The following is a 25160-nucleotide window of genomic DNA, read 5'->3' as shown; positions in this document are numbered from 1 at the left end:
TGTCTTATCGCTTCGAGCGCTGCCAGAAGTGGAACTGAAAATGTAAAGTTTGTTTTGAGGGAAAACATCATGTGGGACATTAAAGTCAGGGAGAGACACGAGGCGAAGATGCTGCAGAACAACTTATTGTAGTTTTGGCTGCTGATTTAACCGCCTGTGGAGATCTACAGGAAAGCTGTGCAGGACTGATTCATCGACAAAATCCGAGTGGCAGCCGATAAGACCGAGCTTTAACACAAACTGAAAGACAGTTTACCTGCTGAAGTTTGCTACTGCCAGTTTGGGTTAGCGTTAGCTTTAGCCACAGAGGTCGGCAGTGTTTACGAGCAGCTCGACGGTTTTTGGAAAGAAATTTAAAAATCAGAAGAGAGAGACTGATTTTTTTCTGCCTAAACAAACTTTATTTTCATGACTGGATAAACAAACTGGCCTTAAAGAATAACACGCTATTATACTGTTTTACTTTGTTTATATGTGGCGGACCCTGCCACCTTTCTAGCTTCTCCTCTGAGAACACTTATAGAAAAAATACATATTTCTGAGTTTGTATTATTACCTCATTAATATTGTAAATATTAAGATTCGGAGTTTGAATTTCTTCTCCAAAATTACGTAGTTCCCCTTTAATGTCTGTGTATGAACGGTTGTCTATTATTGTCGACTGATGCTTGTCAAGTAGCTCAGACTGATCATAGTGATCGTTAACTGCTGTAAAGTTCACTCTCGTTCACTTTAGTCAGAAACGTGGTGAAATACTGGAGGATGGAAACTGTTGACAGGAGTTAATCACTAATGTTTAATGACAGCATGTTATATGGGGCTGTTTAAAAAGACTGCACTTTAAAAATTACTCTAAATATGCTAAAAGAAGTTCATTTGATGCGTGATATTAAGCTCAATGTTGCAATTTACATTTTAGGAAATGTAAATGAAGTGAAACGAGGCACTGATGTTTCAGAGTTGCAGTGTTTGTAGATACATTTCATTCTGTCGCCAGTTAGTTGCGGTTAAGTTGTACATTTATCTTTTTTTATTCATTGTCACTTGATGGCTCGTGGACTTACAGCTGAAGACTAATGCCTAAAAAACTAATAGCTCATAACACACATGTGAAACAAGCTGAACTGGCAAATCTGCAAAAATAAAAGAAGGACGAAGGAAAAAGGAAACGTTTGGTCACTGAGTGGAATCCAGTTTTTAAACTTTGGGTAGATGCATCGATCTCTTTCGAGCTGGGAAGCTGCACATGTTTCTAAACACAACTTAACAATCAGTCACTCTATCAAACTCCTCTGTTAAACACTCATTACTCCGTGTTAAATGCTTCTTGACGGACCAGTTTCCAGGTAAATAAAAAAAAAACACTGTGAATGTGCGATCAGGCACGATGAAACACAGGAGGATCAACTTCAGGTATATATTAGCACCATACAGTAATCTTAGTACATCATCATCATGGATCAAATATCTGGCTGCAACATGAATGTACAAAGAGCTGATAACTCACATTTCTCCTACAAAAAAATGCTGCCATTAGAGAGGGTTGTGCTGCAGGTGGTGAAAGAGCTCACACCTGAGCTCAACCCTCTGTATGAAAGGCTCGGATCAGTCCACGCTCCTCCTACTTCCTCCTCTGACCTGCTCCTCACAACACTCGGCCAAATCACATTTTCATAGGACACACTGTGAATACATGTCCTTAAATCCACTTACAAGTCATAGCAAAAAAAAAGATATTACTGCAGAACTTGCCTGAGAATTTACACGTTTTTGAGTTTTCTTCAGTATAAAGATAATCCAATGATAGTTGTCCGTATATTCAAGGGTGCACTGCAAAAAGGAACCGTTTTAAGATAAGTCGGCATACTTTTAATGGTGCCAAAATGTAGACAGAAAAAGCCAAAGCTCCCATATCAAAACCTGGACCACGATTACCCCCCCCAAGTAAAAGTTAGAGAGAGAATAATAATACGAGTTAACGTGGTGATTTGAGATTCCCTGCACTGAAAAAACAGACATACCAGCCCCCCATCATCTATAGGCCTCGCGAATAATCCACAGATTTAGAGCTGAAGAGTGAGGCTCAGCCGCACAAAAACAGTAGTGACACAGTGAAATGTAATCACTGAGCCAAAATAAATCCCTGCAGGGAGAAAGGTGGTCTAACATGACTCAGCGTTTCCTGCAGCAGGTAGAAGAATGCAGTTTTTGATGCCTCAAATAAGCTGAAGCAGCACGTCTAACTCAAGAGAAATCACAGAGAGGACATTAATAACAATAATGGTTAACATAATAATTATTTTCTGTATTTTCACATTTTATCCAAATATTCAAGGTTCGAAGTATACGATAATTTATAAACAAGTATACATAAAGAAAACAATTCTGTACTGCACTTGTTAGCGTTCACCTTGCGTTGAGGTGAATGTAAACAACAGCAACAACCATTCACATTGACATCAGGTAAACACTGTCTATCTGTTTCAGGATGTCGTGGTGGAGACAGGTCTCTGTAAAGATGTTTCATGATGTTGTGGTGGAGACAGGTCTCTGTAAAGATGTTTCATGATGTTGTGGTGGAGACAGGTCTCTGTAAAGATATTCTGGATGTTGAAGTGGAGACAGGTCTCTGTTAAGATGTTTCATGATGTCATGGTGGAGACAGGTCTCTGTTAAGATGTTTCATGATGTCATGGTGGAGACAGGTCTCTGTTAAGATGTTTCAGGATGTTGTAGTGGAGACAGGTCTCTGTAAAGATGTTTCAGGATGTTGTGGTGGAGACAGGTCTCTGTAAAGATGTTTCATGATGTTGTGGTGGAGACAGGTCTCTGTAAAGATGTTTCAGGATGTCATGGTGGAGACAGGTTTCAGGATTTTGTGGTGGAGACAGGTCTCTGTAAAGATGTTTCAGGATGTCGTGGTGGAGACAGGTCTCTGTAAAGATGTTTCAGGATGTTGTGGTGGAGACAGGTCTCTGTAAAGATGTTTCAGGATGTTGTAGTGGAGACAGGTCTCTGTAAAGATGTTTCAGGATGTTGTGGTGGAGACAGGTCTCTGTAAAGATGTTTCATGATGTTGTGGTGGAGACAGGTCTCTGTAAAGATGTTTCAGGATGTCATGGTGGAGACAGGTTTCAGGATTTTGTGGTGGAGACAGGTCTCTGTAAAGATGTTTCAGGATGTCGTGGTGGAGACAGGTCTCTGTAAAGATGTTTCAGGATGTTGTGGTGGAGACAGGTCTCTGTAAAGATGTTTCAGGATGTTGTGGTGGAGACAGGTCTCTGTAAAGATGTGGGCACAACATCCTCTGTCGCTTGGCAAGCTGAGTCCCATTTGTCCATTTAATTTTCCTCTGACTGGACATTAGTCAGGAGCTTGAACCAAGCTGGATTAGCGTGACTCTTATCCCGACTCTCTTCCTCTCACCCCTGGAGCTGACTGGCTGGTCAGATTGGATGGCTGAATAATGCCGTGGGCATTGATCGTCTCAAAGTCTGCTGCTCCTAATCTAAAAACTGCACTTCCTTTTACGATGCTGACGAATATATTTCTGTCAGAGGCAATAACCTTTGACTTTTCAACATCTGAATCTAATCAGTTCATCCTTGAATCTTAGTGGATGTTTCTGCCAAATTTGAAGACATTTCCTCAAAGCATTCTTGAGATATTGTGTCACAAGAATGGGAAGGACAGACAACCTGAAAACATAATGCCTCCGGCCATGATTTCAGCAGTGTGGAGGCATTAAAATGAACAACAAGGCAGTGAAATTTGAAGGATACCGACCGCTGCATCTGCAGGCACCACTGTTTGTTTTCATTTATGTTTATGGCGCACAAGAGACACAACCCACTGCACCATAAGGTGACGATTCTCCGAGGAGATGCATCCCAGTGGAGGCATAATCAACTGGAAAAGGACACCGGGCCTGTTCTGGGTCTGCCTCAGAGGGATTTGACACAAACACTTTCACACAGGAAGTAGCTGGGGAGAACGACATCTGAGCCACTTTGCTTCGCCTAATGCCACCGTGACCTTGATCTGAAAGAGCCACACAAAATGGATGGCAAATCTGAAGCAGGATTTAATTCAATGTAAACAATATTCAACCCTCGACTCAGTATAAATCCCACATGTGCTCTATATGCTGCTTCACAACGTGGCAAAATGGACCAGAGGGAAACAGGAATCAATTCAATCTATCGTATGTACCGGCCCTATGGAAACAAACGCAAAGATGGCGGCCTGCTGGGCTGCATATGAGTGCAGGGTACTTATAAAATCAATGTTCCTGCTGAGTTAATTCTATACATACAGCAGCTGGTTTGCACACAGCCCGAGGCTGAATATGCAGCAGTCAGCTCCTCTTCTGCACTGTCCGACACACTGCTGCCTGTCTGAATAACTTGTTTTTCTATCTGGAGCCACAGTGGGAACGATAACACGACGCGTTCTGGTTTGTGAGGACAACATCCAGGAGCATCAGATGAGATATATCAGCAGATAGTAACTCTTAGGATCATAAACACTAACAACAAATAAACATTCATGTTATGGATATTTATTCTATGGCAGAGATTAAGTGTCTGTTATGTTTTCTCATCAATATCACTCGACTCAGACAGAACTGGAGGGGAAAATGATTCCTGTTGATGATTTTTACAGCCTGACCGATGCATTTGTTGGGTGATATTATCGACCGATATTGAACAATAGTTTGTCGTTAAACTGTAGGATATCCTGCCTCCATCAGAAATCTGTGTCATTAATGTGTGACATGTCAGGGATAATTGCAAAAAATGTGTGAAAACTGGCCGAATTATCGATACCAGAGTTTTTTGCTCCCTCAAAAATTGAGTATCAGTCGAGCTCTAATGGGTTTAGATGTGGGGCTTTAAATAGATGAAAATAAGGCTGTAAGTAACAATCATTTTCAGAGTGAAGACTCTTAGTTTAGCTTGTTAGCATGCTAACATTTGAGATGTGGCAGATGGAAATTAATTCTGCAGGTATTTGGTCAAAAAACAAAAGTATTGGATTAATTTAAATGCTGACTTGATGGTGGCGCCAGAGTAAAGGATCGACATAGTTATTACAGTTCATCCTCTGGGAACCATGAGCGTCTGATCCATCCATTAGTTACCGAGACGCCCCGCTGCTAACATGGCTAAAATTGACAAACTGCTAATCAATTATCAGCTGATTGTTTTTTCAGATGGTAATTGTTGATTAAATGTTTCTGAACGATGCTAAAAGAAAATATTTAAAATGCTCATCAGAAGCTACCAAATGAATGTCAGCTCAAGATATCCAAAAGTTTTTACCTGATTAAAAAAGCTCCAAAGCGTCAAAATGAAGAGGCTGAAACCGATAACACGGGTTCCCGCTCTTCTCTTGATGATTTTCAAGGACTTTTCACGGACATTTTCAGTTTTGCTTTTTCTCCCATTTTCCATGTGTTTTCCATGACTGGAAAACTGGTCGACTATTTTCCAGTTTTTCCAGATTTTCCAGGACGCGTGGGAACCCTGTGATCGTTTGAGTCGCAGGAAAATTAACTTTTTAGAAATCGGAAAACATTCATTCAATTATAGGAAAAATTTCTGATGAGACTTCAGTGGCTTCCTCAGATGAAATGAAATGTCCGAGTCCGGTTCGAGCTCTGAAAGAACCATCTGTACTCTCAGCTGAAATAAAGGAAGTGACTAAAGAGACAGAGAGATTTCAATGGCTGACCTCTGGGAGAACATAAAGAGGCTTTTGAGGGAAACAGCTGTTTCCACTTGGCTTCGCTGAAAGGAAGGAGCTGTCTGCGTCCTCTTTGATGAACATCAACGCACATTTTTATTTATGTCTGATTCAGCGGGGCTGTCGCCAACCACCCTTGATATTTCAGTTTAACTCAACTTTATTTATCGTCACTCAAAAACTGCTGACGTCACCTTCTTTGAAAGCGATATCCTGAACTGAACAAATGACCTTTTCTCTGCAAAACAAACAAACAAACTACATGAGAGCGCCGACAGTGAACCAAAACAGCGAAGTTGTGGTCGAATAGATGAACAAGCAGCCGAAACTGACTGTGAAGCTCCATAAAGCGATTTCATACATCGTTACTATCAGGTACCGAAACGTTGTCATTAAACTTAATTGCAAGTGAAGTGGACTTTGTGCGACTCTTTTTCCTGATTTTGTCGGCCTTCTCCTACGCACCTGTCGACCTTCAGGTGTGCAGCAGCTGCACTCTGTGAATACATTGTTATATAGAAATATATAGATTTGCAGGTGCTTCGGGCATCAGTCCAATATCAGCACGTTACAGGTGGGAATTCGAGCTGAGCTGGACCGAACAGAATTACAACTGCTGAATGAATGAATGAACGAATGAATGAATGAAAGAAGCGGCTGCATCACTGCAGCACTGCAGAGCTTCAGAGACTCAGACAGATGGTGGTGTCACCAGATATCTGCTTAAAGATGTCGCCCTAAATCCCCAGCCTTCACACACACACACACACACACACACACACCTCACACGAAACTCTCTCTCTCACACACACACACACACACACACACACACACACACACACACACAAACACCTCACACGAAACTCTCTCACACACACACACACAGAGGCAGCCAGAGGTGTTTGTGTGTTATGCATGGACTTATGGAGCCATAAACTACGTAAGATTAAAAGGTAGGAGTGTGTGTGTTGCTGCAATGTGTGTGTGTGTGTGTGTGTGTGTGTGTGTGTGTGTGTGTGTGTTTTAATCTGGCCTGGCGGAGTGAGAGGGAGTTATGTACGTGTCAGCAGCAGCAAAGCTCTGAATCAAACCACGGGGAGGTTGATTGGTTGGTTGCTGTCGGTGCAGCGTGACATTTATGCCTCGGCGGCATCACAGAACGAAAACCCAGCTGCACGGCTGAGTGACTCGTTCTGTCTTCACGGCAGGAAAACATCAATTATGACTGAACAGACACAGAGAAAGAAACATTAAAAGATGAGAATCAGTCAGGTGGGGTAACGTACCGACCAATCGAGATGGTAAAATAATTCTCTGCTTGGATGTTTTAATATAATGTAAATGTAACAGTGTTTCCCACACATACACTTTACTTGGGCGACTCATTTTAGCATTTTATACTTTTATTTTTCTTATCCAGCCGAGAGAACGACACCATCCGCCATCGATCAACCAGTGGACAATCTGCTCTCGCTTTTGATGAAAATATAGCTCTTATATCAATTTGCTACGTACCAAACACAACAAAACAAAACACGTTTGATACTGGTTACAAACCTTTTCACAGTGCATCTGTTTAGATTCAGATTCAGGTTTTTAATTTACTCTAGACCCTGTGGTGGTATGGAGGACAAAGGTAAAAGAAAGTTATATAAACAGAGGGACAACATTACTCAAAGCTTGGGCCACTTTACTTCATCAGTCTGCAATAACAATATCAGTTTAAACATAGACGGATGATTTACGAAGAACTTCTTTCTGTTACCAACAATGTTTTTGTTTTCGCACTCTTCCTCCAGCCAATTATCATCACATGAAGTACAAAACATTTTGTTCCTTTCCTGAAACTCTGAGATAACAATCAGCCTGGTCATACCTCCTATTTTCACAAAGTAAATTCCTCAAAAAACTCAAATTAAAATGTGTTATTGGTCCATCAAATAAAACATTTAATTCAATTTCTGCACACAATATATGTTAAAAAAAAAGTCTACAGGAGGAACAGGTGCAGATAAATGGTTTCCTTAATTTAAATCACAGCACACACAAGAAGAAACTGTAATTGTCAAAAAAATAAAGTATCAAAGGGCTGATGTTTAAAGTGCTCGACTGCTACAGACAAATAAACCTCAAATATAATTGGATATATTATAATATAGATATTATGAAAACCATGCGGACTGACACAAAATCCCCAGCCCCCTACACCTGCGTCAGAGCTGCTAAATTAAATAAATAAACATGTTTAGTCGCACGTGAGAGATTTTCAGGTGGACCTGCGACCAAGACAGCTGCTTCCTGGAGCCACGTGCTGAAAACTGAAACATGTCGGTTGAAATCGGATAATAATAAAACAGCTGCTGATCAAAAGCCTGCTCACATCAGCCTCGTGGTTTGTAAGAGAGTTGATATTTGAGTCTCATTCCCAAAGTCAAATACTGACTCTGGGATTGTCGGTCGGGTCGGTCGCCATCACAAAGCTTCAGTATTTGACGATTTTGGACCTTCAATTCAGATTTGGAGTTATCGTTTGATTGATTTATATTTTTATTTTGAACATGTAAAAACAAAAACAAAGATTAAAATAAAAGCTTTCAAAAAATAAGTCGTTTAAGTATTTTTTGTACCAATATCAATATTATTGGCACAAAATGGCTGCAAATCCACCATCTACTGCAGCTCACCTGAATAAAATAAAATCTAAACTTCAACAGACTCTATTCAGCTAATTAAAAAGCAGCTGTACGCAGTTTGTTTGAATTTATTGTTTAATTATTCATGAAAAAAAAAGTGTGCGGCACAATTAAAATAGATATTTAGGGCAGTTATCTGGTGAGACTGCAGGGCGAGAATCAGCAGAAACCATCTTAGAGAAATGCAGAGTTGGAATAACGGTAAGTTTTTCTTAACTTTCTTCTTACTGTGTGAATGCAGCACAAATCAGTGCAGGAGGTATAAATCAGGGGAGAGCCTCAGGGGACCTGGGGGAGGTCGCCATGTTATCAGCAGCACTTTTAAACTATTCAGCTACTCAGTTATTCAGCCACCGCGCTACCTGCTGTGTTGACATATCACTAATCAGGCCCACCAGAGGCGTCACTTTCTGCAGCAACTTAAAAACTTAGGTGCGACTGCGGAGGCGACGCTTCAGAGCGTTCTCGCCTTCACAGTCTCAGGATGACGTGGCAACACAACCGGGCCAGTAAGGGGACAGATAGAACGGGCTGTCTGAGATCATCAGCTGTGATCGTCCCTCTGTTTGCTCCAGTTATGCCAAACGTATCAAACACATGAGGAGTGATCGCCGACCCCCTCGTCCTCCTCCTCCTCCTCCAGCTCCTCCCCTCAGGATGGAGATTCAAGTGGTTTAAGTGAAGCACGTCTGGCCTCAGGAACAGCACATATCCTGAGGCTGTCCATCACTCGGACTCTGACGTACGAGCACTTAAAGCAGCAGAACGAGCACTTTAAACGTAGGAAGGCAGCAGCACAAAGCAAGCAGCACTTTAGGATTCATCATATTACTTGTGTCTGAATGTATAACTGTTTCTGTATTTTATATGCTTATGTTTCTGTTCTCTTGTCTGGTCTGTTTTTAAGAGCCGTACTGAGCTGTGTTGTCATGGCAATAAAGTACTGAACTGAATAAGACCCGGCGACAGGCATGAAGAATAACTTTAATAACTGAACAGAAAGAGCCGATCGTCTCGCTGACGGTCTCTAGTTCTGGTCTCTCGTATTAAAGACTGTTAGACAGTTTCATAAACAGTTAAAAACTCCCTATTGTGTGTTCAAATGTGGAACCATGAGGGAGGATCAGGATTTACATTTCCTTTTCCACTGTATCCAAAAGTTGTTTCAAACACAAATACGACACATTTTAATGTAACCAGTAACGGGCCAAACACGGAGCCTTGGGGGACTCCACAAGTAACTACGGGTGTAACCAACCATTGATTAAATGATCAACGATCCGATGTGATCGATGCAAAGTGAAAACATTAATCCTTATCATCATTTTTATGATGAGACTTTATTTTGAAGTCCCCCTGGTATGTCTGTGTCACCTTGTCTGTCCGAGCCGAGACTTCAGGAAGAGCTTCAGGCTTTGAAGCCAATTTTCACTGTGGCCAAACTGTGTTATTACATCGTTACGTGATGCGTTGGGGCCCAAAAACATACAACTAACATTATGAAGGAAGCGTCACAACCTTCGTGAAATGACTCGTTTGACTTTCATAATTTTATCCACTCTGTCCAATAAAATGGAGAAAGTCTTGAGGAGCCGCAAGATTAAATCCTTTTATCTCCAGTCAAGTTAGCCGGACGCTAAACCGGAAGTTTGGCGGCTCGGATGATATCGTCTCATATTCATGTGGAGCCGTGAATTTAATTACATTTTGGTATCATGACAGACTTCATGATATCGGCAGATATCACATCGCTGTCTAAAAAATCAATATAATATTTTATCTTGATGAAACTGTCGATTTACACCCCGAAAAGTGACCCTTCAATAACTGTGAGTTAAAGTTATTTATTTGCTAATTAACCAGGAGTGTGTTCGCTCTTTAACTCCATGTTTCTCATTTATTCAGTAATGAGCCGAGATTAATGATATCAAATCCTTTCATGAGATCCACTGTTCATTCATTATTTTCTAGTTAGTTTCTATTTTGTTTATTTCCTCTTCATATTCAATTTGTGAAGATTTATAGAATTGTATTTTTAATCAAACTGAGTCTTTTATGCTGCACAGACTCACGTCTGCGAACAGAAAACACACGTCCATCTCCAGCTGATTGAAGCTGTGAGACATGTTGGCAGCTCGTAGAGGCTGTTTACAAATACGTGAGTGGTTTCATCTCACAGTCGATCGTATTTTTACACCTGCATCGGTGCATTGGATGAATCATGACACCTGCAGTTACTGTTACTACTGTTGAAGCTGTGAGTCATCCGAACACACGTCTCTGAGGCCTCGAACCACTCGAGGTTTCTCAAATACTGACAGATGATTGTTGTTTTACACACAGGACACGAGTGGAGGCTTTGAGACTGAACACTGTGATCTGATGTTCAGGGTGGTGAGCAGCGGTGGTGTTACCTTGTAGCCCATGATGTGTGTGGTACCGCACGCTGTGTTGCTGAAGTTGTTGCTTAGAAACGGGCTGCTGCCTTCAGGGTCCCCCTCATCGCCTCTGTGGACGCAGAGATAAATATACACACTGTTATACACAGGGCACATATTTGTGCTGCCAACAGGAAAAAATGTTGGACCTCTGCTCCTGTTTGCAACGACGATACACCGCTTTTTCTTCTGTTTTTGCCACATTGCATTTACTCAAAGACTCAACACAGGGTGCCGAATTCAACGTTTTTGTACACAAACGAAATAATAGCTAGTGAATGCCCAAATTTACCAGACACTCGTTAGATCAGATTGTTTTTTGTGCCCTGACTGAACATAAATACAATGTGAGATACTTTACTTGTGTATTTTCTCTTCATGCCTTTACTTCTACCTCTCTACATCTTCACTGCAATTATCCGATTATCTAAAAATTAATTGGAAGCTATTTTGATTTGCTGCTTTTTCCTTTAAATTATTCTAATAATTTGCATCTATTTGTAATCACGAGTGTCACAATATCAGAATTTTTGTGGCCATCACAGTACAAAAAGAAATGCGATCAATCAAATCTATCTTTACTTTTGTTTACTGCGTGTTTTGTGTTTCTGAGTCTGTAACCACAACGTTTTCAAACACGTACAGAAATAACTATTACACTCAACTACCAGAGAAAAGGCAGCCGGAGGAACTCACGAACAAAAGATGCACAAGGCCGAACATCTCCGCTGGATCATTCAGACGACATTATCATCTGAACACAACATCAATACTCATGAATATCTCGATATCGTGACGACACCTAATTTAAGTCGGTTGGACTAAACAAACACGGTGACGGTTTCACTTTGGACTCTGAGTAGCCGTGAAACCACAAACCAAACAACCGATAGACAGTAATAAGATACTTTTTGAGCCCAACTCTCACTGTCGGTCAATTCATCTTTAATCGACTTTATTCTTATCAGCAGTTAATTGATTGAACATCTCTACATGCTGCTCTTGTTAAGCCAATAAAAGCAGTTAGTCTTCAGATCAGGCGCTCCACTTATCGGCTCTAATGTCACCATCGGACGATCAAACGATCCGATATATATCCTGTATATCGATCGTCCCTTTTAGCTTTATCACTATTGACCTTCATCGTCCAGAAATTAAACGTATGATCTGTTGTTTTCTGCAACTCTTGATGTGATAACTGAGTCGTACCACCGTTACAGATCTGAGGGAGTTTAATGAGGTTCATTAATAAATGGATCCCATCTTTAATTAACTGTCTTAATTAATCTGTTCACTTAATGCTGCAGCTTGTTTATTTTCCTCACATGTACTTTTTTGTTTTTTTTAAATGTTATTCTGGTTTGTCTGAACAGTCCCAGCACATCTGATGTCTTCCTCTTGTTTTATTTTGTTGTTGTTGTTTCCTGTTGTGGGACGATGAAGATGATGTGGAGGGAGGAAGAGGAGAGATTAAACAGAGGGGATGTTTGGATCGATAATAATAATTAAACATGTTTCACCTTATTTAGCAGCTGAACGTGTAATAACTGGTGGGTTACAGCCGCGGTGAGCGCGTTAATATGACACCACACATGCAGGCCGTCATCACGGACCGCGTCCAGTCACTACGAGATCACGATGAGATCGATCGATCGATGGATAGATTGATAAACCGATTGATTAGCAGACTGTTCATCTCCATCTGGATCTATCCTGTGTGGTATCTGCGGTGTCGGGTGGGTTCGGCTGACCTGAGTGCAGGGATGCTCCTCCGGTACGAGCCCGCCAGCCTCGTCGCTCCTTCGGATCTATCGTCGCTCCCGCACCGAGCGCGTGGTTGTTCCCGCCGCCATGTTCCCGCCGAGTCCCGCGCGTCCGTCCGGTCCGAGGCCGCTGTCGGCGTCCGGGAGCATCTGGAGAAGCGCGAACCGGAGCGGCGAGTCCTCCTCTGCGACCCAGCAGCACCGAGCGGCAAGCTGGCGACCGCGACACCGCGCGGCTTCCGGCGAGAGTTTCAAAGTAAGAGCTGCGATACGGTGATGGAGAACAGCGGGGTCACGTCCTCTGTGTTTCATCTGAGCCTTTGATATCTATCTATCTATCTATCTATCTATCTATCTATCTATCTATCTATCTATCTATCTCTGAAACTATAATAATAACAACATGTATTAATGGGATGTGGCAGCACAGCTAAGAGCCTGTGCAGAGCCTAGATATACGCTTTATCCAGAAGTAAAGTCTTAAGTCTAGTCTTGAACATAGAGAGGGCGTCTGCCTCCCGGACCAACACTGGAGGATGTTTCCACAGGAGAGTTTAGTTTAGTTTATTAAGATCCCCATTAGCTTTTGCAAGGCAGCAGCTATTCTTCCTGGGGTCTTTCATTTACATAAGTGACAAATACAAACCATCAACAAACAACACATACTTAATACATAAAAACAAAAATACATACAGAAAACACATACTTAATACATACACATACAAACAAAACATCCAAGACAAACACCTAACAGACAATACCAGCTCCTACATTCAATCACTACACAACATTTACTATGTATCCTGTCACACAGGGATGCCAAAACCCAATTTACAGATTTATACTAATGGTTAAAATTAAGATCCAAATAATAATCTCTTAGTTTCATTTTAAAACTAACCATGTTTCTTTGTTGTATAACATAATTCGGAAGGGCATTCCACTCCTTCATAGCTCTATATAATACTGTACATTGAGAAAGTGCCCTGGGTAAAATAAAAGGAGCTTCATGGCTGAAGGATCTGCCATCTGTTCCACTTTTGGAGACTCTGGGAACCACAAGTAACCTGCACCCTGAGAGCACAGCGTCCGGGTGGTCTGAGGTCAGTGAATAGAGGCTAATATGGGAGAAATATGGTCTCTAACATGAGTTCTTGTCAGTACACGTGCAGCAGCATCCTGGCGAGTCTTTACAGACTTATTGGGGCGGCCTGATGAAAGGGAATTAAAATAATCCAGCCTCGAGTACCAGTGTCGCAATGTAGAAGTACTCTGTTACATGTAAAAGTACAAAATTATTCACAAGAAGCAAGTATTAGTTCAAGCAATGTACTTAAAACATGAAAAGTGAAATTATTCATTGTGCAGAACGGTCCGTTTCAGAATAAAGTATAATATATTACAGTATTATAATGATTGATGAATAAATGTGTGCAGTATTTATATATAAGACGTATAAAATGTCTTTAACTGTGGGTTCAAAAACATTTTATCCTGATCTACGATAGATAAAGATTATTAATACAATTTGTATTATCATAATTTGAACGTGAAACGTATTACTTAAGTTTTTAAATAAATGTGGTGGAGTAAAAAGTACAAAATCCCTCTGAATTGTCAATCAGTTCAATTGTTAAGTAGCAGAACATTTATATTTTATATTTTTGTATTTAGTAGACTGCAGTAATGAAGTAACTGGTTAGTAATTACTTTTCAGTTGATTTAATTTCAATATTTAATACAAACTCTAACTACATTTTTAAAGTACTTGTATTTGTTATTGTGGGGAACTTTCACGTCCACATGCTTCATTTGAGAAGTGATCGATGACTTGTTCTTTTATTTTGAAGGGACTGGATAACACCTCATATCCGGCTCTCTGCTTTAACTCGCCGTGACTTGACGGATCTCTCTGCAGCAGCCTCTGCAGAGGATGAAGACGGACCAGAGGGCATCTCTGCCTCAGCACCAGCCCGTCCGCTGTCCTCGATTAATCATTGATCTGTGCATTGCATCATCAATATTACCACAGCTGTCGTCATACCTCAGGAAAACTACTGCAATACTGCTCACATACACGTTAAAATAGTGATGATGTCATATCTGTGTGTGTGTGTGTGTGTAGCCTGAACCAGGTGCTTTTATGTGTGTCACCTCACTTTTTACTTCGTCAGTATAAAGGGCAAGTTCACATTAAAACATCAGCACGAGAAACACTTCGAAAAGGAGAAATTAAAAATAAATATCACATACGACATTATAAGATATCACAACATGCAAATAGCTGTGAACTTACAGTAAGTAACGTGACTCGATTGAGTAAATGTACTTACATTACAAAAACAAGATTATTAAGAAATGTCCTTTTAAGAATGAGGTAAGCAAAAAAAAAATATTATTGGGGGAAAAAAAGTGTGAAAATGAAAAAGAAAACACAAATACACATAAATATACATCTTAAAAATGAATTATAACGTATGAACGTAGGGAAATGTAAGTGTGTATGTATTGGATTTATTAATTGTACGTATTTATAAATAGTAATAGTAATTCTTGCTGCAGGTTTTTAGACAGCTTTCCTTAAAAATGGGCAAAAAGATCCAGTTCCCTGACCGGGAATCGAACCCGGGCCGCGGCGGTGAGAGCGCCGAATCCTAACCACTAGACCACCAGGGAGGGACGCACGACAACACGTCACTGCTGGATTTGTGCTTTGATGTTGGGGCAGACAGTATTTAGAAATAGTTAATCGATCAATTACGAGCACTAACAACTCACCTGACGTACTTACCTTAACTTGTTACGTACACGTGTGACGTAGGACGTCAGCGGCGGTCTGTCTGAAGTAAGTTAGCTCACGTGCTAATGTTAGCTCAGAAGTGCCGTTAGCTGCTGCTGTCCGTCAGTCTGCAGGTCAGTGACGCCGGGTCCAGTATATTTGTACTCCGTCGTGTTCTGGACGTTAAAGAATTAACACTTGAGGTAAATTAACAGTTTCTGTTGTCCACGACTTCTTCTCTCTTCATATTAGCTGGGAAAACTAGCTCAACATCGCTAACACAAGCTAGGGCTTAGCTTGCATGCTAGCCTTACCTGCTGTTCTGTTTAGCTTTAGCTCACATTTAATTACTGTTGTTGACGCAAGTTTCACCAACGATAATTTATTTAAAATGAAAACAAGCTCTCAGGACGCCTCAGAGTTATGTTATGTACATTAACCCGACGGTGAGAAACAAGGAAGTAGGACCTCGTGGCGCAACGGTAGCGCGTCTGACTCCAGATCAGAAGGTTGCGTGTTCAAATCACGTCGGGGTCAAATCTTTTCTTCTTCTCCTCCACAGCTAAAATATTAAATATAGAAGCACACAAACATAAATAATAAGGATGCACTATACTGACTGTATATGGTCTATATTTATAGTGTTTGTCACTGCATGGGAGACCAAACTACTTTCCTATGTATAGTTTATTAGCCGCTCCAGCAGGGGAATTAAATCAGTCAAGTGTTGTTGTCATCATACAGAGTACAACACATAGTGACAGTCAGTGATCGCTGCATTTTAACCCATCCTAACATCTAGGAGCAGTAGGCAGCCATTTTGCAGCACCTGGGGTCCAGTTCAAATTATAATACTTTACACTAGCATGAGGGTCATTACATGCCAACTCATCTGGAGCCTCCTGGTTCACGTCATGGATTTTATTGATTGAAACTTCTCCTAAATTCAAGGCACCAGGCAAAAATCCTACATCTGTACTCCAAATACTTTTTAAGTTATTTAAGTTTGTCCCTCAGAGCTACATTTCAGTATTTTTGTGATTCTGTGTTTGTGTATTCTGAACCTCACCAATCTCTCGTTTATTCACTGGATCGGGTTGAAGTTTGTCCTGAACATCCAGGAAACCCTGAGGAAACTTGGCAACACCCGTCATTTAAATAGTTGTTGCTGAACGGTTACAGTAATCAGAGTAATAACAGGAGGTCAACAACAATGAGCCTACGTGTTTCTGACGGCGAAGGAAGCCAAAGCAAACAAGGGGAGAACGTGCAAACTCCACAGAGAAACGACCTCCCCGAGCCAGGATGTAACTGGTAAATACATTTACTCACGTACTGTACAAGTACATATTTGATATACTTCTACTTTACTTTACTCTACTTTATTCTCCTTATGATGATGATGTGATCTGTTGGGTTTTTGCCTGTCAGACTAAATACCAGCCTACTTGTGATTTCAGCGATCTAACCCTTTAAATAGCTGTTCTCTCTGTGTTCATTCACACTACCTTGTAGTTACACTTTCATATTAATAATTTAATTAACTATAAGTGTCTTTATGTGTCATGTATTGTACGAACAGCCAATCAGAGTGAGAACTGGAACTTCTGACGTTAAGACGGACCTCACGTCCTCGACATCCTCAGCCTCGTTTCTAAATGTGCTGCAGGTTGTTGACTTTGAGGCTTTTTAAAGACGGACCTACATTCACTGTAACCTACTTCTGTTCTGTTCGACCCACAAAAACCTGGAAACCACTTTGCTTTCACAGAAGTCTGCGGTCAGAAACTGCAGCGGCCCGATACTGTGAAGTATCTCTTTTCAAAAGGCTCAGTTCAAATATCTTTTAATGTGTAGACGTTCATTCAGGACGCTGTTATTGTTACTTATTTTTTTTATTCAAGGAAACAATCATCAGACGGCAGAAATAAAAGCTGTTCTTTTATTTTTATTGTATACATGTTTTGAGCAAATAAATAAAAACAAAGCTCTACAGATCACATTGAAAATAGATCTGAATGCTTCCACACATGAGCAACAAACAGAAATATCATTTTATTTTTGTTTTCTAAAAAAATGTACAATACTCCAACCAAACAAACTCTGCTTATATCTTGTTAAACAAGTGTAAAAACAACAATGTGCCATTTTAAGGAGGTTATGTGATGAATTCACACTTCATTTATTATTTATTTTAACAAAAAAATGTAAATTGTTGTTTTTTTTTTACACTTTGCTTTTGCACGAATTAAAAAAACCAAACATATCATATTAAACAGGGATCTTTAGAGATCCTGGAAGGTTGAGATAATATTGAAATAATAATAATAATTTTCAGTCATCCTGCGTCTGTTTCATCTGCTTTGCTGTCTGAGAGTGTAATTCCTGATGCGACCACCAGGTGACACCAAAGATAAGATTTTTCAAAACCTACACACTGTGAGTCAAAACATTTGTCCTCTTGTCAACAAAAAACAAAGACCAAAGCAGCAAATACTGCATCAGAGCCGGATGCATCTTCTGTTTGTGTGTTGTTGTCTGTTTATTTACACTCTTTGCCTGACAGACTCACCACAGCACCAAATGTGGATTAATCCGCCTTTGAAAATAGTCCCTAACAAAAGCGTCGTTTCCCGCTGCACTGAGCAGCTGTTTAAGGAAACTGCAGAACCTATTTTCTTAAAATGAAAGTGTTTATCTGTGAGGTGTTTTAAAAGACTTTTTAAAGACTAACCAAAGGACACTTTACAGGTTAACTATGAATGAAAACTGTCTGCAAAATATTACGGTAGAAAAAAAAAAGCTCTCAAAAGACTTTTTCACTGCGACTTTTAAAACACACAGTGAGCGCTCGTGCTAAGTGGCGGAGCTGGTGCGAGACCTGTGGATGCTGACTTTCTTGCGGGTGTTGTCACTGCAGCGCTCCAGGATGAGTTCTGGACTCGGCCGGGGAGGGATGACCGGGGCCTCCTTCTTCAGCTCGCTCTCCGAACTGGAGCTGGACTGCTCAGGGATGTTGTCTATGAGGTATAAATGACAAAAATAATGTGTGTTACGAGTGGTTTTAAGGGTTAGATTGTTGCACCAGTGGACAGAGCTTTGTTTGATCAAATAAAAGACCAAAATAAATCATTCAGGTGTGACAAACTGCCCTGGAAACACGTCGTATGATCATGTTTTCTTTACCCTGGTTCTTCCTCTCCCTCAGCGGTGACTTCGGGGCGTTCTTGGAGTTCCTGCGGGGCGAGGCGAGGCGGGCGCCCTTCTGCTGGAGGTACCGCCTGCTGTTCCTGCGGTACGTGTCCTGGGTGAGCCGCTGACGAGTCTTGTTGTGGATGCTTTTGGCATTTCGGATGGTCGACCTGAGACCGAGTGAAGGACACACAAAGCTGCACAGGTAAGTACAGGTGCTGGGTGTTGATCGTTTGAGTTTCATCAGATCAACAGTGAGATAAAAAACAAATAAATCAATTGTTCCAACTGTTGAAATAGCCTGTGTGTTTAGGCCAACACATGTGTGGTTCTTTGTTATTTTAATGACAAAAAAAAACTTTGACCCTGAACTATTTTGTACTTAGATTAAAGCTAACATTAAAATGCTGACATGCTGAATTATAATAGATCCTGCTCTGCACATCTCTTCCTAGTATTTCCCGTTCTGAGCTGCGTTTGTAGTCATTTTAACCTTTTTATTTTACCTTCGCTCGCTTTCTTGCCATCACAGTTTGAGTTGATAACTAATCCTGAAAGACGTATGCGTGCACAACACGCGTGAACGTCACCACGTAGCAGACTAAAACAAAAACATTAAAGGAAAGACGAAACTAAATAACATTATAATTCAAAAGGCTGCAGTGTTTTAAAAATAATAACTGTTTTCAAATTAAATTATTTCACAACATGTCTGGATGATCTGGATTTTCTCTGCATACCACGAGAGAGAGAGAGAGAGAGAGAGAGAGAGAGAGAGAGAGAGAGAGAGCTGCCTACTGATACTGATACCAGAATAGCCGATCGAGAGGGTCAAAGATAAACCTGTTGAAATCACAGACTGTGAAACAGGACGAGGGTGTTGGGGAGAGTGCAACACTTCCCTTTTTGTCTGAAGTGGTTCGGTATGACAACAGAGTGGCTGCAGAGGAACTACGTGCACATCTGCACATCAGCTTTTCATGAAGATGCTTCAGATATTTTAACAGTTCAGACTTTTCATACGAATAATCTTTTTACTTTGCAGCTCATTCAAGTAACTTTATGTTTACTTTATTTGTTCTTTTGACTCCTCATGAAGCCGACTCTGATTTTGCATCGAAGTTGGTGGTTAAAACAGTTTTCTAACCAACATATTCCACACACTTTTTAAGATAATCGATTGTAAAGGCAACTGACTATCGATAAGTAACATTATTATGTATGATTTGCATCCCGAGCTGTAACGTTTGAATCACTTGTTTTCACAGTCGTGATCTCTGGCGTACCTGCGAGGTGGAGGCTTCTGTCCGTGCAGACTCGCCCTCTCCACTTCATATTTGTCTCTCTTGGTGGCCTTCTGCAGGAACATGGAGGGGAAGTGACCGGTTTCATCTCCTTTCCTGTAAAAATAAATAAATAAATCAGCGTGAAATATCCTGACAAGTATTCATAGTCGATAAAAACTGACGTCACCAGCAGGTCAAACATGAACTCCTTTATGTTCACTGGCTAGCAGCTAGCTAACAGGTTGTGTACAGTGGCTTTTTTTCACTATGAGAGTGAACTGAAACAGTAAAGTTGTGTTCAGACGGATAAACAATGAGCTGAAACTCTCTAAAAAGCTCCTTAAAGCCGAGGGGAGCTGCAGATTCACCCAACACGTTGTCTTTTGATTGTGTTATTATAAAACTATTAATTAAAGCTGCTTTTCTGTGTTTTTGCATGTGTTTTCAGATCCTACCTGACGACCCACCAGCCGTCCAGCAGCTTATGAATGACCTCGATGGTTTCACCCAGCTCCAGAGAGATCTCGTCCACCTGCTCCGCCTTGTAGGCTTTGATGGCGACGTGCAGCTCTCCTGCAGGGACACGACAGCGTTAACAACACACACAGGGAGAGAAAATGCTTTTAAAGAAGAAAACACTGAAAACATCTTGCCTTCGTAGTTTGGTTCAGCTTCCTCCGACTCCTCTGGTCCGTCCAGAGGCTCCAGGTAGGACGCAGGAACCCAGCCATGTTTGGACTCATGCTGGCAGAACCACCAGCCTGAACACAGCAGCAGGAACACAGCAACCTTTACAAACTGCAGCTGCGTTTACCTCCTGTCAGCTCTACAGTGACGTTACCTCCAACCTCAGTGATCGCAGTGCTTTTACATCCTGATGTCAGCTATTTAACCCGTCACAGTTCGCTCTGTAGATGTTGTTTACAATGTTAACCGTTCGTTTGTGTTCATATAGTTTTGCAAGAATTATTTATTTAATAAATCCGTATTTGAAGCTGATGAGAGACTTTGGACGGATAAATAACTAGAAGTATTTGTCTTTTGTCATTAACCCAAGTTCAGGAAAATAATTAACTTTAATTATATGTTACATCCTGTTTTTACAACTGACACTTCATGTTTCCACTTCAGACCAGTCAGATGAGTACAAATAAACACACACACACATAAATATATAGAAGTATCATAATGTGTGTTTCCATCACTCAAAATAAAAACTCTTGTCACCGTTCTGGTTTTTCTCCACTATCTCCACCAGGTCTCCGGTGCGCAGGTTGATCTCGTGTTTGGACGTCTTGGTGAAGTCTGCGATCACTCTGTAGGTGTCCAGGATGATCGGGCCGGAAATGTCTGACAGGTGAAACACAATCATCTGATTTAACGTCAGGAAACACCTGCGACGTTTACAGGAAACTCGCTCGAGAAAAGTCTTAGAAAATATTAAATGCATCTATATTTGAATGATATAATATTAATTTCTAAAAATGTGTTATTATGATTACAGTGTTAAAGATGTTTAAAGTGACTCTCACCTGATGTGTTGCCTCTGGCCGTCTCTCTGGACATCACGAACGTCTCGTTTCTTTTCAGTCTGCAGAGGAAATGATCATCTGATTTATTTGACTCATTCATTTTGAAGAAATGCATCTTCACACTCAGTTTCTTCTTCTAATAGCTCAGCTTTAATGGATGCACACGTGTGTGTGTGTGTGTGTGTGTGTGTGTGTGTGTGTTATATACTGACGTGTTCGGGGCAGGTGGGTTTTCATCCTCCGGTCGGACCTTGAAGAAGTTGGCGAGGAGTTTGCAGCGGGAGATGTGAGGCGGCAGGTTGATGAGCAGGCGGCAGTACTCTGCCAGCGTGGTCTGTCTGGTTTCTGTCGACTTCTGGCTGTCGAGCCACCGCGGGGCTGAGGACACAAACAACCAGATGAGCTGGAGAACCGTCACAGGTTAAAATGAAATGCCCAGTAACTTGTAGACTGGTTTCCAGTTAGGAGCAGAGGCTACGTCCGTTTTATGTCTTTTATTTGTTCTGTACAAACAGCCAGTAACAGGATTGTTATTACAGCTGTGTGCTTTAATATCTCTACGTGTCACTTTCAACAGGTGGAAGTTTCCAGACCTGTCGAGACGCTGCGGTTGCATCAGGACTGAGGTTTTGTCTTTGCTTCTCTTTCTTTATATTGCGACAAGTTTTGTTTTGTAATTTAGGTTTCACAAGACAAATGTGTGCAGTTCTGTTTTAGTGTAAACCGGTCCTGAACATCTGAACAGGAACAGAAAATCATCTGGTAAAAACTCCGACCCGCTCAGTGTCAGTGTCTCTTATGACACTTGACCGTAGATATAAAGTGAAAGCAAGAAGTGGCACCGAACACAAAAATTACAGATCCAAAAAAAGCTCTCAAAATGTATTTCACTTCCTCTGATGCGTCTCTTTTATGTGTAGATTTTGAAATTCAAAAGATTTGGAGTTCATGTTCAGGTTGTGGGTCAAAGTCCTCAGCCTGTGGTTTAAACCGGTGTTTCTGGAGCTTTTCACAACTTTCCTGGTCTTTTGTCGCTGCTGTCCCAACTTGTCTGAAACACGTTGCCTCCATCAAACTCACAATAAGATTATATTTACAAAAATCAATGAAGGTGATGAAGTAAAACAATAAATATATTGTCTTTGTACTGTTTTGAATTTAGTATGTGTCCAAACGGATGAGCAGATGTTGTTTATGTCTGACAGCTTCACACGTGTTTTGGAGTCAGGGTTGTAAATTCAGCTTTAAAGGTACAGTGTGTAAAATATATATCAAGTATTTAGCGACAACTAGTGGTGAGATTCTGCATCGCGACACTCCCCCTCACTCTCCCCTCTCTTTCCGAAGCTACGTGGCCCTCACGGACAAGAAACTAATTTCCTAAATCTGGAGCGTTGAGTATTTCTACTGGTTCAAGTGATGAGGTGAAGATGTATTTAGATATTTAGTCTATAAAACTAAAGGTTATAACTAAAAAAAAATAAAAATAGGATCATGTTATATGTGCCAGCATGAGACCAACGTACTGCTGATAATCGTTGTACATTATCCAGGTTGTGTTCCACTTAACAGCGAGGGGAAATATTTATTACTGGTGGTTGTCATCTTTAACGTTACTCTGATCTGTCCAGCAGAAAGCACGACACTTCAATCTGCAAACATCTCTTTCATCAGAGATTTCCATCTTGGATTTATGCCGCCTCTTGTCCCGACCTCGTTTAGCTTCTTGGAGTTTTCGTTTCTTCGACAACGATTCGCGCTCCTGTGATTTGTTCTTGCACTTAATAAGTATGCTCGTCCATCCTTTATCAGATTGTGGTCAGACTGTTTGGTAGGAAACAGCAGCCACTCGTCCTCACTCGTGCCAGGTTTGTCCATTCTGGGCTACTGTAGAAACATGGCGGTGCAACATGGCGACCTCCATGGATGAAACCCGCTCCCTATGTAGATTTAAACGGCTCATTCTTAGATAATGAAAACACAACGACTCTTCAAACGCTGCTGCAGAGATTTTGACATTGTGATTTCAGGCTTGTTGCAGTTTACTCAGTTGCTTCAGCACATTTTAAAAACGAGAAGTGTGTGTGATACCTGCAGGTGCTTCCTGAAAGAGCATCGCAGCGTGCAGAGGAGCTTTAAAGCTTCTCTGTTGAACTTCTGTGTCGAGATGGAGGCCGTTAGTTTACGACAGAAGACTCGTTTTCTAAACTAACATCAGCTGTTGTTGCTCTCTGATTTTAGACGAGGCGCTCGAGAACGTCTTTAAAGTCACGTCCTTCGAACTGTCGCAGAAAAGCCGACCCGAGTCCGTCACAAAGAAATCCACAGTCCAGCAGCTTTAAACTGCTTCAACAAATCATCTACAAGCTCGTTCAGATAACTGAGAGAGACGGGGAATAAAAAAGTGATCAATACGTGTAAATTGCTACAAATTGTTTCATAGAGCATCTTTAACTGAAAGGTTGAGAACTCGGTTTCCCCTCACATGTAGAAATCCCTCATCTACTTCATAATCTGTTTAAATGAGTCTGATTCTGCAGTTTGTCTAAACAACTAACTAACTAACTAATAATCTAACATGTGACTTAACTCGGTCCAAGTCTCAAACAAAACCCAGGTCAGATATATATAAAGCAGTAAAAGATGCTAATAATTTATAATTATTACTCTCTGAGGAAGTTTGCTGTTTCAGTGCACTGGTGTCATTTTTAGACAATAAAGTTTATTGTTAAACTGTAAAATATCTGTTACATATCTTTGATTTGAGGTATCATTGCAAAAAATGTGCGTTTATCAAGTTATATAAATGGAATCAATCAAACAAAAAATAATAATAATAAATACTCCCTCTCCATCACTTCTAAACAGTTAAATCCTGACAGCCAGATGACATAAAACCAAAAAACTGAATCGCAAACAGCAAATAAAATGCAGACATATCAAGTTTCAAGTCAAGTCGCGAGTCTTTAACCTCCCAAGTCGTCAGAACAATGAATGATCCACGTCTGTAAACCCACACCGGACAGAATGACATCTTACGGGACAACATTCAAAATGCAGAAACGAGAGTCGAGCAGCTGTGACGGCAGGAAACCGGCGGTGACAGATGTGACACACGTACACACAGCTTAAATATGGACGACGCTCTTCCTGTTTCTCACCTGGTAACGACGGGATGATTCGGTCCTTCCTTTCTATTTCACCAGACTCGATGGGAAACATCTCCTTCAGCGATTTCTGTCACAAAAAAACAAAAGCTTTGTTTTGTTTTGTGTCTCTTTACACCTTTGTTGACTTCAAATCATCATGGTGACAGTGGAGCTTTTATTTTGGCGCGCAGAGGAACTCACGTGGAAGGTGTGGATCTCAGGATACGTCCTGTAGATCAGCTTCTCAGAGAGGTCGCTCCATTTCACCATCAGCATGTAAATCTGCACAAACAGGCGAAACGACGTGTTTTATTTCATTTAAACACAAAGAAATCTCTCATTTCTGAATATTAGATTCTCGGTTCAAGCTTCTCTGTTTCTGATTCTGAACTTTGGCTCAGATCTTCAGGAATAATTTCCCTAAATTTGAAGATTGACGCAGAATTTGTGTTTGCAGAGAAAATGTTTTGAGCCTTACGTAGTGCTGAGTCGGGAAGAAGCGTTTCTCGAAGCCCAGCAGCTCCACATGCCTGACGTAGGTCTCCTCCATGTCGAGACGGAGCCAAGTGACAGAAGTCAA

The 25160-nt window shown here is 41.0% G+C and overlaps 1 protein-coding gene and 2 non-coding genes across 3 annotated transcripts; 1 reads left to right on the top strand and 2 right to left on the bottom strand.

The window, feature by feature from the left end:
* Positions 1–15246: 15246 nt before the first annotated feature.
* On the bottom strand, positions 15247–15318 carry trnae-cuc (transfer RNA glutamic acid (anticodon CUC)). The gene has a single exon. It is a non-coding gene; the product is annotated as a tRNA-Glu (tRNA).
* Positions 15319–15886: 568 nt separating this feature from the next.
* On the top strand, positions 15887–15958 carry trnaw-cca (transfer RNA tryptophan (anticodon CCA)). The gene has a single exon. It is a non-coding gene; the product is annotated as a tRNA-Trp (tRNA).
* A 1391-nt stretch (positions 15959–17349) lies between these two features.
* On the bottom strand, positions 17350–25160 carry ncf1 (neutrophil cytosolic factor 1). The gene is made up of 11 exons (XM_073479385.1): positions 25059–25160; positions 24782–24862; positions 24593–24668; positions 21644–21809; positions 21432–21490; positions 21127–21249; positions 20553–20660; positions 20355–20472; positions 19900–20013; positions 18608–18783; positions 17350–18441 (listed from the first exon to the last, which is right to left on the bottom strand). Exons 1-11 carry the CDS (start codon positions 25128–25130, stop codon positions 18278–18280), a joined length of 1257 nt encoding a protein of 418 aa, XP_073335486.1. The 5' UTR covers positions 25131–25160; the 3' UTR covers positions 17350–18277.

Source organism: Pagrus major, chromosome 13, assembly GCF_040436345.1.
Source record: "Pagrus major chromosome 13, Pma_NU_1.0".
In the NCBI taxonomy this organism is placed as follows: Eukaryota; Metazoa; Chordata; class Actinopteri; order Spariformes; family Sparidae; genus Pagrus; species Pagrus major.
This window is presented reverse-complemented; position numbering and strand designations above follow the sequence as displayed.

Coding starts and splice junctions, on each gene's coding strand:
- ncf1 (XM_073479385.1), bottom strand. CDS start 25,130: ATGGAGGAGACCTACGTCAGGCATGTGGAGCTGCTGGGCTTCGAGAAA. Junction 24,669..24,781: donor CTGAGATCCACACCTTCCAC/GTGAGTTCCTCT, acceptor TTTTTGTGACAG/AAATCGCTGAAGGAGATGTT. Junction 18,784..19,899: donor CAGAAGCCTCCACCTCGCAG/GTACGCCAGAGA, acceptor ACTCGGTCTCAG/GTCGACCATCCGAAATGCCA.